Source organism: Chaetura pelagica, unplaced genomic scaffold (genome assembly GCF_000747805.2).
Source record: "Chaetura pelagica isolate M959 unplaced genomic scaffold, ChaPel_1.0 scaffold502, whole genome shotgun sequence".
NCBI classification, from domain to species: Eukaryota; Metazoa; Chordata; class Aves; order Apodiformes; family Apodidae; genus Chaetura; species Chaetura pelagica.
In genome coordinates this window covers 86,739-105,799 of record NW_009952269.1, presented here as the reverse complement: position 1 = coordinate 105,799, position 19,061 = coordinate 86,739, and the positions used below count along the sequence as shown (strand labels likewise).

At 41.0% G+C, this 19,061-nt stretch overlaps 1 protein-coding gene across 1 annotated transcript in view; it reads right to left on the bottom strand.

Annotated features, from left to right (window-relative positions):
• Positions 1–18,843, bottom strand: part of BMPER (BMP binding endothelial regulator) — a 149,388-nt gene extending 130,545 nt beyond the window's left edge. The window contains 1 exon segment of the mRNA XM_010007753.1: positions 18,634–18,843. Coding sequence (XP_010006055.1) covers positions 18,634–18,843 — 210 coding nt within the window.
• Positions 18,844–19,061: the final 218 nt, after the last annotated feature.

Genomic DNA, 19,061 nt, shown 5'->3' with positions numbered 1-19,061 from the left:
CACAGCTTGGAAGCCACAGCCAACTTTCTACAGGGTTCCCCACTGGGCTCCTGCTGGCTCACAGCAGCCACCAGGAGGATGGCTCTTCTCAACCTGGATTTGGCTTGGAAGAGGGGAAAAAAAAAATAAAAATACCAGGAGTCTGCTTCACTTCTCCAAGGCCGTACCGAGGACCATCTCCATTAGCAGTACCCCAAGCCCACTGTTCTACTCTCAGAACTGGCTGCTGAAGACCTTGCAGATGGGAGTTCTCAGAGGGCAAGACTTCCACTGAGAGTGTTTTTGTTTTTTTCATAGTTTTCTTTTTTTATGTATTGAAAACGCTTTTAGGAGGCTCATACTGCATTTCTGATATCCTGAGTTTATTAACTATTTGTACTGAATAGGAAAAATGACACTTAAATTTTCATTTAACCAAAAAATGCTGTGGAGAGAAAAATAATAAAAGCAACAGAGACAGATTAGGTAGAAATATGAACTACCATTCATGGCTCATCCTGAGAATGTTAATTTTTCACCATTACTCATCACAGTACTGCTAGTAACTCTGATAGGACTCCTCACCAGGTAGTTCAGAGTATCCTTAAATTTGTGCCAGGGGAAGCCTGAGGGATCATCCACCAAAAAAACAATTTTCAGATAATGGCAAAATTTATCCCCAGGGAATTTGGGATGCAGCTTTCAAATGTGCATATATAACCTTGGGAAAAGAAAAAGCCACTTAAAATTAATGATGCAAGAGCACTCAAGTCACTTAGGCAACATCTCTACTGCAAGGCCTAGGGCAGGCTCAAACACAAGTTAGAGCACATGAGGTGCCATGAACCACATGTTCTCCAGCCTCTCTGCCAGCAGTTGCCCATGGCCATAGCATCCTCTCAAGTGTGCACGGAGCCACGCTCAGTCCACAGAGGCCACAGCAGCAAAGATTTGGGCCAGCACTGGCCACAGGCTCTGTCCCTCAGCAAAGCTAGGAAGCACCAGGCTCCCCAGTATGTGCCTGCACCTATGCTCATGCACATCCAACCCTGACGTTGGGCCAACTTGAACTCGAGAACAGGCTCAGACACGCGCATAACTCACGGTCTAGACAAATCCTGAGGTGCTTTCTGAAAATAGTACCATGGCTCCTTTGGCACTCCCGCCTGGATCTTGCCGTCTCAGGTCTGATTTACAAACTTCCCTGTAATTGGCAGAGTTGCAAGCAAGCAATCTCTGCACATACTGTGGGATTGCTGTTTTCCACGAGCAAGAGCCACCCAGTTTGGCTTCAGGGAGGAGACGTCACCCCCCAGGGACAGATGTTTGCAGACATTTCGAAACACTGTCAAGAGAGATGAGAAAAATGGCCTCATTTCCCTTGTTCCCCTCTAATTACCTATTGGAGTTTTTGCCTTGCAAAAACAAAATTGGTGGGCACAATAACAAAAAGGGTTTAGCACACCAGGTGTGTTGTTTTGTTAGTTTGTTTTTTTAAATTTAGGGTGGAAAAAATATTTCCCCTATGAAACAATGTGTGTTCTCTGCAAAATGATCTGGTTCTCTCTGTTTACCCACATAAACCTACAAACACCAAGGCATATGCTTCACCTCACAGAGAGAAAAGTCCTATTATTTTAAGCATGTCTTCAATTTCAATGGGACAGGAGTGAAGCCAAACATATGCTTCCCTACTTTCAGCACTAGGTCTTTGCCCGTGGCACAGCATGACCATGATTTCAGCACAAATTGCAATAGATGCAAATGATGGTATTTTGTCAGGAACAAAATATGCCAGCACAGTCCACAGAGTCTCTTTTTCCCTTTTGGAGCAGAGCACACCTAGCCTCCAATTTATCCCCTCACCCCTGTAATCTGTTTCCCTTATCTGGCCTGAGGGAAAGCAGGGTGGAGGCTGCAGCTCTCCCCACAGTGCTGCTCAGCCAGCATCAACCACCCCCTTCATACTTCCAGCCCTCCACGCTCCCTGGGAAAGACAATTAAAATAAAGGCCCTTCTGAAAGACTACACCAAATTTCACTGCAAACAAGTATTCCCCACCACTGTGAGGAAGGCATGAGGATGTGCAAGCCATTCAGGACACATCAGTCACAACCCCTTATAGACCAAACAGATTTTTTTACATTTTTTTTTCACTGTGTTTAATGATGTTCACCAGCATGAGGAAAGTGACCTCGGTGGCCTGCTGCCATCCCAAGGCTCCCTGACAGCAGCCTGCTGCAGAACTACATTGTGAAAAGGAAGCACTTTCTTCCTCTTATATTTGTTTACATTAATGCAACTGCTGAGGCTGCAGCTGGCATCAGGGTCCCATTATATCAGACATCACATAAGCACATTGTGGGGCTACATCCCTGCTCCAGTGAGCTTATTGACAAAGACACAACCAGAAGAAATGACCATAACCACAGATTCAGTCAGCAAGAAAGGCAAAGCAAGATCCAGATTGCTTATCTCTCTGCCTGCCTCTACCTCAACGTCCAAATGGCACTTGGGATGAAAGTTCTTCAGCTGCAAAGTGAAAGGCAAAACTCTTTTTCTGTCAACAGAACAGCATGATGGTCTTCTAGCAACAAGAAACCTGGCCTAAGTGACACAGGTTCCCAGCAGTTTGTACTGTACTCCAAAAAAATACCCATAATAATCCAGAAGCCAGATTTCAGGGAAGGGATTTGCACCGGGGTTCTTGTGGGAGACCACACCATTGCATTTCACAAGATGCATGCATTTAAAATTCAGGGCTTTTTCCATGAATTTTAAACGTGTTTTTAAAAAAATAAAATAAATAATAAAGAAAACAAAACACACACCAAAAAAAGTAATTATTTTTTTTTACTTTGTCAATAAAGAATTTATATGAATTATCAGTCACTTAAATCTGATGCCAATACCTAAAAAACCAGCAGCCACAGGCAATATCTGTCGATTTGAAGTGCAGGGAGCAAACCTGCACCTGTGCTTCTGGAAAAGCTCATTGACCCAAACCTAAGCTTACTATCTACTTTTTGCTGGATATTCCCAGTCACTCAAATCAGCCAACAAAACTTGTTGGATGATCACTGACCAACTCATTTCAAGCTAAATATGTGATCTTGAAAGTATGGTCCAGCCCAGCTAGGTTTACCCCAACTGAATTCATTCTTCCAGGGAAGGAACAAGCAGCAGAGGGCCATAAGATCATCCACTACATTAGCTCAAACCAGAGGCCACCCACACACAGCTGGAGTCTGCAGATGTGCAACAGCATCACTGCCCCACATGTGTCAGCTCCTAGAACATGCTGCTCCACTCACCCCTACTCAAGTGCCATAGGATGGCTTGGAGAAGGAGATTGCTTATATCATCCCTGAGCCAAACTTGTCTGAAAACATTCTCAGTGAATTGTAGCACAAAAAATTGTTGAACAAAGCACTGGTGAATAATCAAGCTGATTTCAGAGTGGGTAAATCAGATTGTGTCAAAGTTCTAAAATAAATTATTAAAACATCTGAATTAAACAAATTTTAGATCAAGCCATAGTGCCATGTTCTGTCAAAACTTAACTCAGTCCCATCAAAAGATTATCCTAACAATAACCTGGTTTTGCTTCTCAGCTATTGCCATCCTAGTTCTACAGACCATGTTCAGTTTACTTTCCAGCTGACACTGCCTGTCCACTGGAGGAGAACAAAATCATGAACACAATTTTAAAAAAATACCTCAAAATCAGAGTCCATCAGTTCAGAATTCCTATTTTTGAATGAGGTAACTGTATTGTCTATTACTGTCTGAACACTGACTGATAGTGATTTTTCTTTAACTGATGTGAATTAAAACTTCATTTGAGGCTCATTTAAAGGAGATGCATTGATTTCTTTTTTATAAATATAATTCCATCACATTTTGGCAGCCTAAATCCACAAATACATTATTCAAACAATAGTTACCTGTCATTGCAACTTTATTGTTTTTTCTGTCTGAAGTCTGCTTATTCGACCCTTACACCGGAGATTTAGACAGTGGCAAATACTCTGCTTTTGGGCTTGAGCCTGCTCCAAAAACTTTGAACAAAGCAGCCCTTGAGGCCATGTACTTCTTAAAGAGTTTAAAAAGCCCAATGGGCCTCCTAACTTACTTTGCAACAAGTCATATCCCATGAAGAAACTCACTTCTGTACAACAAAAAACAGGGCTAGATTAAAGAAAAGGGAAGAAAAAAAAGCAAGGTTCCCTGCTGCTCTGTCTGGCCAGAATCATGTCTTTTACTGCCCATATCCTCTAAAGAAACGATGCTCTCATGATATATTACCCTAATACATCACCAGGTGACAGTTTTCTCATGATACTGTATCCTCAAAGATGTGATGCATGCCAGAAGCAGCAACAGGAGATCTCAGCTGGGGGAGGGAAGGGGCAGGGATCTTTATTTTCTTCAAACTTTTTAATCTGCAAGTTGTCTTTTTCATGTTATTTTAATGGAAAAAATCCCTGCCAATCCCAGCTTCATAATCCAGAGGACTCCTAGAATTTTCACCATAGTAGCACAGCTTTTAAACTGGAAAGCACACCAAAAAGCCCCAACCAGCAAACCCTCTCATTTAATTGAAACAAGTTTTGAAATAGGACCAAAACGCTTGAGGAACAACAACCAAATAAAAATAGTAGCCCAAAAGAAAGCAACAAGAGTCTGTTTTCTATTATAAAATTATTTAGGCAAGAGGCCTCCAGATACTGCTGTTTTAATGAACTTGCAAGTAAACTGAGTGCTGACCCCAAGTTTGTTTTCTTACGTGATCTTGCCTGTGCTACACAGTGGAATTAGGAAAAAAAAGGAGGAGGTTATTCATGGGTCTCTGCAAGGAGAAGAAGCAGCCCCCAGCTTGTCACTCTGTATAGAGAAGAGTGGGAAAAGGCAAGGACCAAGAACATTTCAGCCAGGACTCCTTGAAGGGCACAAAAGCTTTTTGGGTCTTTTAATGCTGCCTTCAACTCACAGGGGATTATTCCTTTTTGCTGCAACTGCTCCATGTTAGTAACATCTCAGAGGGGCAGTCGGGAATCCTAACTCATAGACAGCTCGTGGCAGCAGACATCCCCAACTGGGCTTCATCCAGTCGGTGCCAGCAAGAGAAGGCTCCAGGCCACATGAGAATTCAGTCAAAAAAAAAGTTATGCCACTTAATGTTTTATTTGACACATCTCAGTTTTATGTGTTTCTACTTCACACTCAGATTTACAGTGGATGCAAATCTTCCATCAGATGCAAAGAAGGAAGGTGGAATAAGCTTTCCTTTGTTGTGATCAGCCACATTTGACAAATTCAGTTTAGATTTTGACTTTCAAAACTTCAGCCAACACTGTAGCTACTAAGAGAAAAAGTGTATTTTGACTTGTGAAAAAAGCAAAAGTGTTAAGGAAGTCACTGAGAGGAAACGAAAAGCCAGAGCTGTCAAAGTTACTTTCACAGTCCTTGAGCTGACTTTGACCATGTTTTGTGGCCTGGCCCTCATTGCTTTTGGGTGAGATGCAGCAGCCCTTATTCACAGCAGTGATCACTCAGCCACATGACAATACCATTGCAGTCAATGAAACCACCCACATGAGTTCAGAGGTGTGAGCCGAGCTCTTCAGCACAGACACACACACAATGCCCTATGTACTGGGTAGATCCAGTTAATTAAACAGTTATTTTTAAATCTTGCTCTGAAAAGAAGTCTGCTGTCCAAAATAAGAAACCAATATTGCACAACCACTTTCTGCCTGAAAAATCCAGTGGTTAAAACATGTTTTTGCATAATCGTAGCCCTGCAGGGACAGTTCTCACTTCTGAAAAGCAAATTCCCTTCTTTCTGTTTTGCACATGTACAAACAAACAGATCCTGTTATGTCCAAACCTTGTGAATCTCAGCTATAATAATACACTGAATAGAAGTAATACAAGCAGATTTTTTTCCTCAGTCTGTGTTCCCTTCACTCCTTCCTTTCCCCTGCCCTACTTGCACTGTTGGAAGTAAAAAAAATACCTGTTTCTGACAAGTAAATGGAGCTGACATTAGAGTGAAACTATAAGGTGAATGGGGTATGTGCAAGCCATTTGTCATCTTGACAAAGTGATTTTCGGTCACCAGTGGGACACTTGAAAGACATCTAAACAGTTGGCCTTGACCACCAGCATTTCTTACAGCTTATAAAGGGACTCGTGGGACCCAGAACACAACCTGCTTTTGGAAGTGACTCCTGCAGTGGTACCTCTTGATAGATGTAAAGGAAGTGTGATATATCAGGTGCCATTAAGATCTTTGCTAGCGGGTTGTATTTACATAAGTATGGAGGGCAGATAGCATCTTGTTAACCCAATTAATGAGACTCAAATGTCAAGAAGGGGATTATGCCTGGCTGGAAGTCCACAGCACCTGTGAGGCAGCCAGAGATTATTTCATTGTGTGGGACAGCCCTGTTCTCTTTGAAGAGGAAGAACTCAGGCAGCAACGCTACTACCTGGGCAGCCAGGGGAAACCACAGTGCAGTTGGAAAGATGGTCTGAAAGCCAAAGGTCTCATCATAAGAAGGGCTCTTTAGGACAAGAGTCTCAAATATCTTGTAAAAATGGGAACCTGGGGCTAAACAGAAGAAAACTAAAAAGTATCTACCTGACGTTTTAAAAACTTTATTTTTTATAAACTCTAGCTTCCTCTGTAACAAGAGAAGGCTTTCATTGCCAAGTCACAGCCCCATCTGGGTTGGAAGAGGAACAGCATTTCATTCAGCCTGTCTACACTGCTGAGTTTTGCACTGGCAATTGAAAAATACTTCTTTAGCCTAGAGAAGAGCAGGAAATTTCCTGATCAAGATGAGATCATTGATTTCTGCATCCATGGCTCTTTATATACTTTATAATAAACTGCTTTTCTCCCAGAGCCCTCAACTACTAAGCTGTATGATGTAAGAGGAGATACTCTTGTCACTCAGGTGATTCTGATCCCTGAAGGGCACAGAATGAGGTATTTGATCTCAGAGAGAGGCATTTAGGGTACAGCCTTGAACTCAGCAGCTCCTGTCAGCTCTGTGCTTGACAGTTGGCTGTAAGAAATCTGTATTCTGAGTTGTCTCCTCAATGGAGGAAATAAGATGGTTGACTTGGGCTGCCTGAGCCAACAGCCAAACCTAAGCACCATGCCCAGTGGTTAACCTAAATCCTTTGATGATAACAGTACCTTATGGCCACAGTCACAAGTTATCCACGGAGACACAGTAGCAATATTGTCTCCAGAAAATGCTTAGTCCTTTTAAGACCTCTGGTTCCAGAGTCATACAAAGCTTTCCTGGACTCACTTCACATCCATGTTCTCTCAACTAAAGCTCTGTCTGTCTCATCAGTAGTTTTTCTGCTGTCTTGTACATAAGAAGTAATGCCCAGCAAACAGCCGGGAGCTGCCTACCCATCTCTCCGGATGGATGCCTTCCAACAAACCTCCCTTTTGTTGTAGGTGATTTGCTTTCTTTTTCCCCTTTTGGATCCCACCTTTGTATGTTTCCACATGTGGACCAATTTCATCTTGTCAAGAAATCTGATGATATCAAAGATATTAACTTCATACTAAAATGACAATGTATCATTTTAAGCACCAAATACGTACATCTCTTGTAACAACAAGTACATAAACACCCTCCAATTTGTTACTTCTTCAGCCTAGAGTTCTAGACATTTTTAAGATTTCCACTATGGATTGATTTTTGGGTCAAATGGGTTTTGCTTCAGTATTAAAATGCTTGCCAAGTTGAATCAAACACATACAGACTTTTTTCCAGAAGCTATACAAAGTACAGACTTCTTCTGTTTCCCCCATGTTTTCATGTAAAACAAGCTCTGGTTCAGTATCAGTGCACTATGCTGCATCTTAAATGTCCACATCAGCAAGTTTCTCCAGAAATGCTTAATGTGTTCAGACCACAGAAGAACTATGCCTCAAGCATACTTCTGTTACAAAGATTTCTTACGCTCATATACCGTCAACATTTTTATGTATAATGATTTTAATTGTCCAGCATTTTTTAATCCACTGCTTTTGCAAACAACCCATCCACCAACCCTTGGTTTACAGACTAAAAAGCTTGCATGCTTTGCATTCTGCCTGCCAACTCAATGTCATTCATTTATTGTAATCAAAAGCATTTGCCAGATTGAATCCGCAATCCACCTAACCAAGTTAACTGTATTTGGATGGGGGGAGTGAAGTGCTAAATATGAAAATTATCAGCTGTGCACTGCCACATACAAAAAAAAAATATATATTCTCTGTCACAAGCAACAGATCAACATACATACATAGGAGAGCCAGCTGCTCTTATCAGTATTTTGGGTCCCACAGGCAATCCTTCAGCTAATATCCTTATCTCAAATCCAGCCACCCTGCCCAGCTCCTTCCTGGCCCAATGATTTCCAAGCAGCACAACCTGGAGGTGTTTCATTAACTTGCACAATCAGATCATAACCACTACACAGCCTTAGAGCAGTCATTTATCAGCTTTTCCCCCTCTCTCCCAAGCCATGCCTCAACTGCACATCATCACCCGGACAGAAAAGAAAAAAAAAGGAGGAGACAACCTCAGGACAGTCAAGGTCTGTTATTCTTCAGCCACTAATAAATCATAAAATGAACCAGAAAAACAGATGCAAACATATGACTCTGGCCATCAGAATACACTTTGATGGTTCCAAACCTTGGGGTAGATCCACTTCCCACTGAAGCTACTTAATATAATTGAATATAAGGATGTCAGTCAGAAACCACTAAAAAAAAAAAAAAAAAAAAAAGGAGAGAGAGAGAGAAAACAAACCCCAAAACACAACATTTAGCCTATCAACTGTCAGAAATCTTCTTTTCCTGGCCAGGGTTTTTAGGACACATCAGTTCGGTTCGCATCCCCCTAGGTGAGGAGGAGGGTGCAGGTGCTGCTCTCACGCCTCGAGGGAGATCTCAGAAGAGGAGGTGAGCCACACCAGGTACCACACCATGTGGAGAAAGGGGAAAAGAAGAGTGCCTCGAGGTTACATTGAGCCTGGGGCTGAGTGACACTTCGTTTCTGGTTTTTAGCATGGAGTAGAAATGGTGGTCTTCAAGTTCTCAAGTCTGGCACAGCTCTGGACATAGAAGTCACCACAGTGCTCAGCACTGAGAAACTTAGAACTGAAATGGAAGTCTCTATGTGGCTGAGAAATTCGCACTAAATATCCAATGAGCAAGAAGTTTCAATGTTGTAGTTTGGGGTTACTCATACACAAGGCAGTGTTGCTACCACACATCTCACTGTAGAAGCCCTGAGTGAACCAGACCTGCTCTGGAGCAAAAAGCAGTGTAAGTAAGGTAAGTACAGCTCCAAGGCACAGCTAAAGGCAGCCAGATTCAATCTTCAGTGTTGAAGCTTTGCAAAAAATGTTTACTGAAAACAGGGACTCAGAAAAACTGAGACCTTAATTTGTCAGGGAAAAATACCAGATCTTTTGCATCACTTTTCTAAATGACATTTTATCACGTGTCCATCCTTCGTGTTCACAAGAACCAATAGATCTCCAGCTCTAATGCTATTCAGTAGCACTGCCTTTTGCCATAGCAGTTTACACCTCAAACATGCAATGCTTTCCTCTTTGAAAAATCTAAGATACAATACAGAAAATTACAACTATAGGCAGGAAGTTGATGTATAGAATGGATGAAAAACAAGAGGATGCAAATCATAGATGATGCATGAAGACAAACTATTTTTTCACCGAGTTTAACAGCCCATTTTGAACCACTATCTAGAGCAAATGGATTCCAAGCACAAGGGAAAAACAAAAAAACAACAACAACAAAAAAATAAACAAGCAAACAAACAGGAAAAAATTCTCATAAATACATGAAGGATGAAGAAAAAAAATCCATGTAAAATCCAAGTCTCAGAGAGCACATGAGGTCAGCTCTTGGGGATGACAAGAAGAGATGGTGTACATGCTGTACCTGAACCCAGAGCTCAGCACTTGATTCACATGAATGGAAAAACGGTGTGGAGCTCAATCTGACGACTGGTCAGGCTAGGAATTTTTTAGCTGCAGCTTAATGCATAAGATGAAGAGGCCAAGAGGCCTCAGAGGAAGTAATTACAGCAGTTACTAGGTACAATATGAGCAAGTACCAGTACGAGAGTCATTTTAATAGTACTATTACAGGTAAAAGCTTTTATGCAATACTGTTTTTTCTTCACAGTGGCCTTTTATTTGACCATAAGCTCAATATAAAAAGGTTGCATTTTCATTTGATTTTTGGTTGTTGCTTAATATTTTTCTTTCCTCAAAAATTTCTATTAAAACATGATGGGGAAATAAAACCAGATATTTGGTGGGGAAAAAATATCTATTTTTATATAGCAGCACAAAGCAGAACAGCAGAAAAACTGACACCATGAACTATTCACTTACAGGACCATAATTCTTAAAAAGACCATTAACAACTCAATGGAAGAAACTTGAAAGCTAATAAAAACTATATACAGGTAACTGTATGCTTTTAAAATGCCATTTTGATATTGGACCAGTTCTTTAATAATGTTTTTCTTATTGGCAATAAAAAAGCACCTTAACTTAGATCCATTTTGCTCTTATTGTAGACACATTCCAAAGACATTTGCAACTTATAATACATTTTTTCCATTTCGTTTATGGCATTTTTGTGCCCTTCATATTTTTCCACATATTATTTATACATTTCAAACATGTTCTTTTGTATTTGAGTTCTCTGATCCTTTAATTACGCCAAAGAAAATGTAATTTCCATACTTGATGGATTGAAACTTCATCATTGTTACAGCAACATCTCACCAGCTCTCTTCCAGGAGGGTTTTGCCAAGACCTATAATCAGTTCAGCACAATGTGCACATTTGCTCAATGCAGCTGACACTATGTTAAAAATGTGCAAGTAGTGAACTCTTCACTATCCCATGTGGTCTGAGAACATCATGAAACAGCTTTTTCAGGCCTGCAGATTTCCAGAAAGGCTTCAATCATAAGCTGTCATGTATGACTGCACTGTGTCTCCAAGCTAAACATCACGACAAAGCAGTGAACCGAAGGCAAACACACATGCATAGGGGTGTGCCACACTCTAAGGCAGCTCTGGGATATGAAGCATAATAAGTGCATAATGTGGACTTACAGTGAACCGAAGGCAAACACACATGCATAGGAGTGTGCCACACTCTAAGGCAGCTCTGGGATGTGAAGCAAAGTGCATAATGTGGACTTTGAATGGCACAGGCAGATGGCACAGACATAACACCCAGCTACACAATCTGAACTCATTCCTCAGATAAGAAAATTAGATGAGATGTTGTACATGGTACTATTTGGCCAGGGTGGCCATATCAGTATATGGGACTAAGCTGACTTGAACATTATCTCAACACTGTTGCTGGAAACTTAGGGAATCAAGCTAAAGTAACCACAATCTACCATAGCTTTTGTTTCATTATCATGGCCAAAGTCTTGTCTTACAGGTGTTGCATGAATGAAGAACAACTGAACCTACCTGAATCCTCCTCCTTCATGAGAGCATACCAAAGCAATAATCTCCACAACAGGTAGTTAATCTGCTCTGGGCTCTTGATTCAATTCACTTCTCACTTGAAAAACCATCTTCATGCATACACATATACACACTGTTCTTTGGTCTTCATGACAAAGCACATATGGGACACTCAGCTGCACCAAACATGGAGTTATGACTGGGTTTTGCTTTTGGAGTTTGGGGCGTTGTTTTTTTTTCATTTAAGAGATGGGTATAGACATCTGTATCTTTTTTAAATTGGATAAAAAGTAATAAAGCTTTCATCATGTTGGTGGAGCACGTTTGTGTTCCAGGAACCCTTCATACACCAATCAAAACAACATTCTCTTTTTCAGTAATACAGGGGTGAAAACTACCAGTACACTACTGTATCACAGAGGTTTTTGTCTCTTTGTTTGTTATTTTTGTGGGCGAAGAGAAAGCTGATTATATTAGACAGTAATAAAGACAAAGAATATTTAGATTGAAAGAAGATGCAGTCTTGGTAGATTCTGTAGTTGATGAATGTAAACTATTGACATTAAATAAAATAGGTATGAAAGAATTGTTTGATGATTTTTTAATTTTATTTTTTTTTAATATGCACTGCTCCACTAAAAGCCATCTGGGCCACATTATACCTTGATGCAACAACAATTGAATCCTGATGTACTAAAATACTGCCATCTTCACTGAACATGTGTCAAACACTTGCTCTCAGGCTAGCTATGAGCTTTCAACTTGTGTATTGTGCCACAGGTATCAACTATGCTATAGGTAAAGAACCTCAGCATATCTAGTAACTTTCTTGCTTTAGCCCACAATGAGGAAATAGGTTTGTATTTTGGTTTTTGTTGGTCTGGGGTTTTTTGGGGGGAAGGGTGCAGGGAGGACCAAGGGTGAAGGTTATTTCTGCTATTTTTAGGTTTGCTTGCACTCGGTTTCACTACTCTGTTGGTTCAAGCTAGGTAGAACACCAGGTCTTATAACGACCAATTTAACATGATTTTTATGAGCAAAGGTCAAATTCGACACTGCACATTTGGATTTAAAAACAGAAACTTAAACTACAGAATGATGTTTCATGCCGAATAAAACTTACGCCAAGCAAAGCTCTGATTTCTAGTTTCCTGAGCTCCTGTCTCCAAACTTTTCTCAGGTTTCCAACACTTGGTTACACTTCTTGGCTCACATTTATTTCCTTCTGTTCTGGATTTAGGTGATAAAAGGTTGAGACACACGATTACCTCTCCTCAGGTGCAGCTGGCAAGTTTGAGGCGCAGGCATGAGGGAAGTGGAGAAGAAAAAGGTGGGGGAAATGGCACTGGTGGTTTAGATGTGGTTTGTCAAGATCACTACTGGCTTTTATCAGCTGTTTCTTGACACAACTCATTTTGTTCTAAAGTATTTTTGAAAAATAAGAATAATTTTAAAAAGACCTCTTCTCTCCACAAAGAACACACTGAAAATGAAACCCTTCATTCTCTTGAAACTATAAAAAAAACCTCTTGCAATGCAAAGGCCACCACTTGCTGAGGTACACATCTCTTTCCTTGCAGTACCTGGCTTCTCACCTTCCAGCGGGCATTTGTGGACCATTTATTTTAAAACTACATCCATCCTTGGCCAATGGAGAGGTTATTCTTGGATCTTGGCTTGCTTCTGGCAAGCTGCTCAGGGTCCATGTAGCTGATAATAAATGAGCATGAAATGACATGGCTCTCCTCGCTACCACTGGCACCGACACCTGTCATCCTGGTGACTTTCGAGTTCATCTCACCTTCAGAAAACTCAGCACTCAGAAGTTTAATTCAGGCTAAGTTAGTTCTGTGGGGTTTTTACATTCTAGCCCTATAATTATGCACAGGTTCTCGTTTCACCTCTTTCCGGTGGACTGTAGCATTTTTATGTCTTTTCCACGCGCACGTTGAAACATATATTTCTTGAAAGCAAAGACCATAATATCAGGTGTGAGCCTACTTCTATTTTGAGTTTGAGATACCTTCCAGCCAAAAAGCTGTACCAACAAAAACTCTTGCTGTACTTGATCATTTACCGTACTTGTACCAGAGTTGAACTTAAATATTCCATGCCTGTTTTATATGCTGACACCCATGTAAAAGAAAACTAACCAAAAGTTCTCCCAATTTTCTGTTAGCAGCATTTTCCCCCTAACATTTCAAAATCTTCACATATATCTGCACTGAAAAAAGTCCAAATCTTACCAAAATGTGGTAAGCTTTCACATCTATGAATTCACCGATGCTTCCACTACCCCTCAGCTTGAACCTTTCACACCTGAAATATAAAGATCTCCCTCTGTCATACATGGTTTGTTTGGGTGACTCAAACTGCACAAGGTGTGTGAAATGCTCCTGTGGACTGAAATAAATTCAGTTTTCCACAGATGCGGAAGAATGTTTTTGGAAGAGAACTTTTGCATTAGGTGGTGTATTAATAATCTCTTACGGTCTTTAAACATTTAATAACTGAAATAAAAGAATCCGTTTCTCAAACTGAATCAATATCATTCCATTACGAATGCCATCAAGACTGCATATTTTAGCTATAATCACCATTGCCAGTTCAGACAAGTTCTTTAAAGCCCAAACTTTTAATAGTCAACTTCATAACCCACTGGTTCACTAGTTTGATTTTCAGAAACCAGTAGAACATTAGATTTTGTTACTATTGATCATTAAACATAAAATAATTTTACAATCATATGTTCTTTAATATTTTAATTTTTATTTTTTTTTTGTACTCTCAAGGGCCATATCCTTGTTTGAAATAATAATTTCCCTTTTTTGACATCTTTTTCTTCACAGAGCTGGTTGACTTATGCCTTGTTGCTGCCCATCACACCCAGCATTTCCTTCCATATGTTCACCTTCCTCTGACACAGAGCTTGCTGCAGCTTAGAGCATTTTCCATCCTTTCATTAGAGAAGACTTCAGCTATAAACATGGTTGCAATGGGACACTCAGCCAACTCATTTCACAAGTAGGCCACCCTGCACTTTCTACATGACATAACCTCAAGAAAAAGTTTTCCAGTGCAGCTTCTGTATATCTGCTTTAACCATTAGCTCTAAACACTGAGGATGCCAGTTCTTTCTCCAGTTGCAGTGTTTAACAGTATATAAAGTGAATGCATGAGAAAGCAGGTGCTTTCAGTTGCCTTCAGCCTGCTTTGCCCTATTCTAGTATTTCAAGTCCTATGGGTAACTGGGTGGCAGGGCAGCTTTCCAGAGATAGTGTACCTCCTTGGAGATGCAGAACCACAGACATGCAAAGTGGGAGTGGGCAGTAGACTAAAGCACAGTAGCTCTGTCAGCACTTTGTAGATAGCAACAACAAGACATAAATCACAGTTCTCAAAACCTCTGGATCATGAAGTCAGCTTTAATTTGCATTTGCCCATCCATGCCCCAGAAGAAGCTCAGGAGAGCAGACAAACCAAAAACCTGGCATTTGTGTAGCCTGCCTGCTGTCAGAGTGACAAGAAGAGTGTGTTCCTATTGTGACTATACAACCCACATCCACTTGTACAGTCAAAGTGCATGAAGTGAGAAGGGATGGCTCTGTGGCCAAACCATTAGACAAGGAGTTATGAGACCCCAGCTTTCATCATAGTCCTAAAAGAAATTCCTTGTGGATAAACCACAATCTTTGTTTGACTTTGCTGTTCTCCTCTAAAATTATATTTTTTTAAATGGCCACTTCTTCCACTCAGCTGTAATCAATGACCAGTTCTTTGGAGATCAAATTCATTCATGTTTATTAAGTGCTTGGAGATTATTAGTTGGACAGCAACATACCACTGGCTGAAATGTTGTAATTGTAAAAGCTCATATTGTAACTATTGTCTTACAGATGTTAAAAAATAACCACTGTTACGGGCATTTTTAAGATCACAAAGTAGAGGCATAAAAATTACAAATTAGAGAAATCCAGATTTCAGCCCTTGTGGCTTATTTAGCTGGTAGTTCTTTCATGCAGAGCCATAGCACGCTTGGTCCTACCTGATTCCTTCTATTAAGGGCAGGTATCAATGCTGCTCCCTGCACTTCACTACATTTCATTTTAACAAGTAAGGAAGTCCAAAACAGCATTATCTTAAGGTGGATCCAACATCTTTTTATCAGAAAAGCATTACCTATACCTTATACATATAATTTAATTATTTACTATGGACTATATAGGAAATCTCCAGCACATGTTCCTTAGTCTGAATTCCTGTATCACCAGGACTTCTCTTTCCACATATTACTGCAGATGCTTAAGAATGAGCTCATCTTGTTTGGCAGTTCGACTCCTGGCTGTCTCCAGGGGATCCCCACCAGTGTCCCTTTTGCTGTCAAGATTCAGGGTTCTGCATTACCAGCAACTCCCAAACAGGAGCTAGAGGCTTTCTTAAAGCAACACCCCTAGAAGCCAGTGACTGCTCTGCCTGCCTTGTTCATGTTCCTAGCATGAAACTCAGCCTGCCCTGTCTCTGCTAATCAATGAGAAAAGACAATTTCTGGTTTTGTCTTCCTATCAACACTTCTCAGTGGTGCATAAGGAATTGCATTCCTAACTGCTCTTTGCAGTCTTTGTTGCATTATTGCAACTTACCCAAAACCTACGAGTTTCTAGTTTTCACCACATTTGCCCTTAGAGCACTACCCCTTGCTTTGTCCTCCCAATTAACTTAGCCTGTTAAGAGAAAGCTGGAGACTGCCTTGCCTGTGCTGCTGGCCTCTTTCTCCCTTGCTAGGATGCATCCCCATGCTCTGCAGGACACAACCTTCATGGTCAGCTCTGTCAAACACTCAATGATTCAGGTCTAGCCTTTCAGTTTTGTTTCTTCTCATTTGTGAGATGCAAAACTTCTGGAAGGGCATTATTCAGATATTCCTCTTCTTCCCAGAGCCATTCGGATTTCCATAACTTGTGCAGTTATTTAAGGCAGCTTGCAGTCATGGAAATGTATCACCTCTTGGGTGATATAATCCGATCCAATATTTCAGTTACTCGCTTTACTGGTGTTTTTAACACAAGCGCCTTCTGTTGAATTTTCTGTCCTCTCCTGGACAGCAATTGCTTTCTTCCTGGAACAGCTGATTAAGCTCTCCTCTTAGTTGCTCACTCCTTGTGATATGAACATTCATCAGGTTTACCCTTAAAGAGTATGATGAGACTTCCAGAGAAAGTTCCTCACTGAATCGCTATTAAACAATCAATATTTCTAGTTGGATGTAAGGAAACCTGGTTCTCTCTTCCCTCCTGGTCACAAATCACCACATTGTTTCTTTCATTTCTGCTCTCTCCAGACCTCTTAAAATTGATCTTTTCCCTTGTGGCAGGCCTGAGCAAAGATTTCAGCAACTGGTTGTCCAATAAGTCATTGCTTTGGATGTTGCACAGCATTAAAGTCAGTATCTGCAGACTGGTTTCCTTCTCCTCCACCAGGTCTCCCAGCTTCCATCTCAAGAAACAGAGATCACGTTTATCCCTTGGCAGAAATCAAAGACAGTATACCTGGTGCAGGTAACTCTGGTAACTCACCAGATGGCCATATTCTTAATAAAACATAGTGTCCTCCTAGCACAGAAAGGAGCCAATTGCCCTCAGTTGCCGTTTTGCTAAAGTATGTCCTACAAACCACAGAGATTTAGAGTTCTTACATCCAATGATTTTTGCAGTTCTTCATGTTCATGCACTAAAAGGGTGCTCATTGATTTAATAAAGCCAAGGTCTAGAGAGATCTATAAATACAAGTATTTTACCCTGATGCATTATTGCCCTGATGCCCAGGACTGAACTTCTGCTCCTTCCCAGATAAATTGCTTCCTTGCTGGTTAACACCAGCTTCCATTAGCAAGAGTGGTGGCAGATGTATTTGGGAAGGTGATCCATGATAAAACACAGCTTCATCTCTTTTTTTTTTGTTTTCCCTTTGATTTCTTTACTCACCACATCCCATGCTCCTCCTTTCCCCATGCCCCTCGACTTAGAAGAATCAATAACTTACTGTTTATTACTATCAGTTAAGAAGTTATCATTGAAACCTGTTGAACTCTGTGCAACAATATACATCATCCTCAGGTGGCTGAAGATCAGGTTCCTACAGTTGCCAAGATTGCCTTCTAAGAGGCAGTCTGAAAGAATTTTTGTATGGATTTATAATAATGCTGGCTAACACTAATAATGCTAATAGCAATAATAGAAGCAGGGAGGAGAGATTGTATTGATATTTCAGTCCTGAAGTAGAACACGTTCTGCACATTGAGCTACTTTGTAACTTCCAAAATGTAAAAGGCACTGCTTCCTGATTTGTACTTTTCTTTGCATTCAGCAGCAAATTAAGGTTTATGGCTTGCTTTTAAATATATCGTGGGGAGTTTTATTTAGAACAACTGTTTTTCAATACCTCCTAAGCCTTGGCTTGTCCAGCTGAATTGCTCCCAAAAATGCTTAACTCGGAAGCAGAGTTACAAGGAAAGGGAATGTTTCTCCCCAAAATGTGTATCAGCTAGACACGTTATTAACCACTGAATTCCCGGCCCGGCAGGCAGTGTCACCCTTGGCACAAAGCACTCTGATGAAAGCACCGCTTGTGCTTTCACAGTCGTCCTATTACAGCGTCTACAGTCACGTTGCAGCGCTCACCTTGCACCCTTGTGCAGCTCCTCAGCTGCTGGCCTGTGGAACTAAGCACGTGGGAGCTCAAAGCAGCAGCGTTTCCAAACCTTGCCTTTCACTCTCTCTGCTGAGCTACAAGCAAAGACTTCTGTGGGCACCCCCGACTTTGTGACAACAGCCCTCCCTCCAAATTCACGTGGTAAATGCGGTTTCACAGTGTCATATTAAAGTCATGTACAACTTTGTGCCTGAGAGTTTTGAAGTCGAAGAAATGGTTGCCAGATCATGGATTGGATTACTTTCCATTAGCTCAGCTCTGAGATAACCTTGTGTTACATGAAGGCGACAGAGACACCCAAGATTTGATTATGTGAAATATTCCCCTTTCCGAGGGGCTGCTTTTAGCACAGGCCTGAATATTCGTACCATTTAAAATCCAAACTTACCAGGCAAACACACATTATACAAGGGTTGTCTGTGATAAATGGTATCTGCAGAATTTCCCCTTCATTTTCACATTTTGCAACAGATCCTGAAATAGAAATAGGAATTTTAAAACACTGACATATTTCAATGCCCCCAGCTGGTTTTGGAAACCATCCTTCCTCATCCTCATCGCGTTCACACTTAACCCCTGCTCCATTCCTGGCCTTCATCTGCCCACTTTGAACAAGGCAAGGATGTTCAACATGTCTGTGAGATTCCAAAGGGAACTGGGAAATGACTGGCCTTTTATTGCTGCACAAACCTAGACTCTCTTTGTGCCCCAGTTATAGCAAAGAAGGAGGCTTTTTCTCCTCTCAGATGACGTGTGGAGAATAATGAGTACTCCATGCAAAGCAGGGCACTTCTCTAACGACAGATCCAGAGCTCA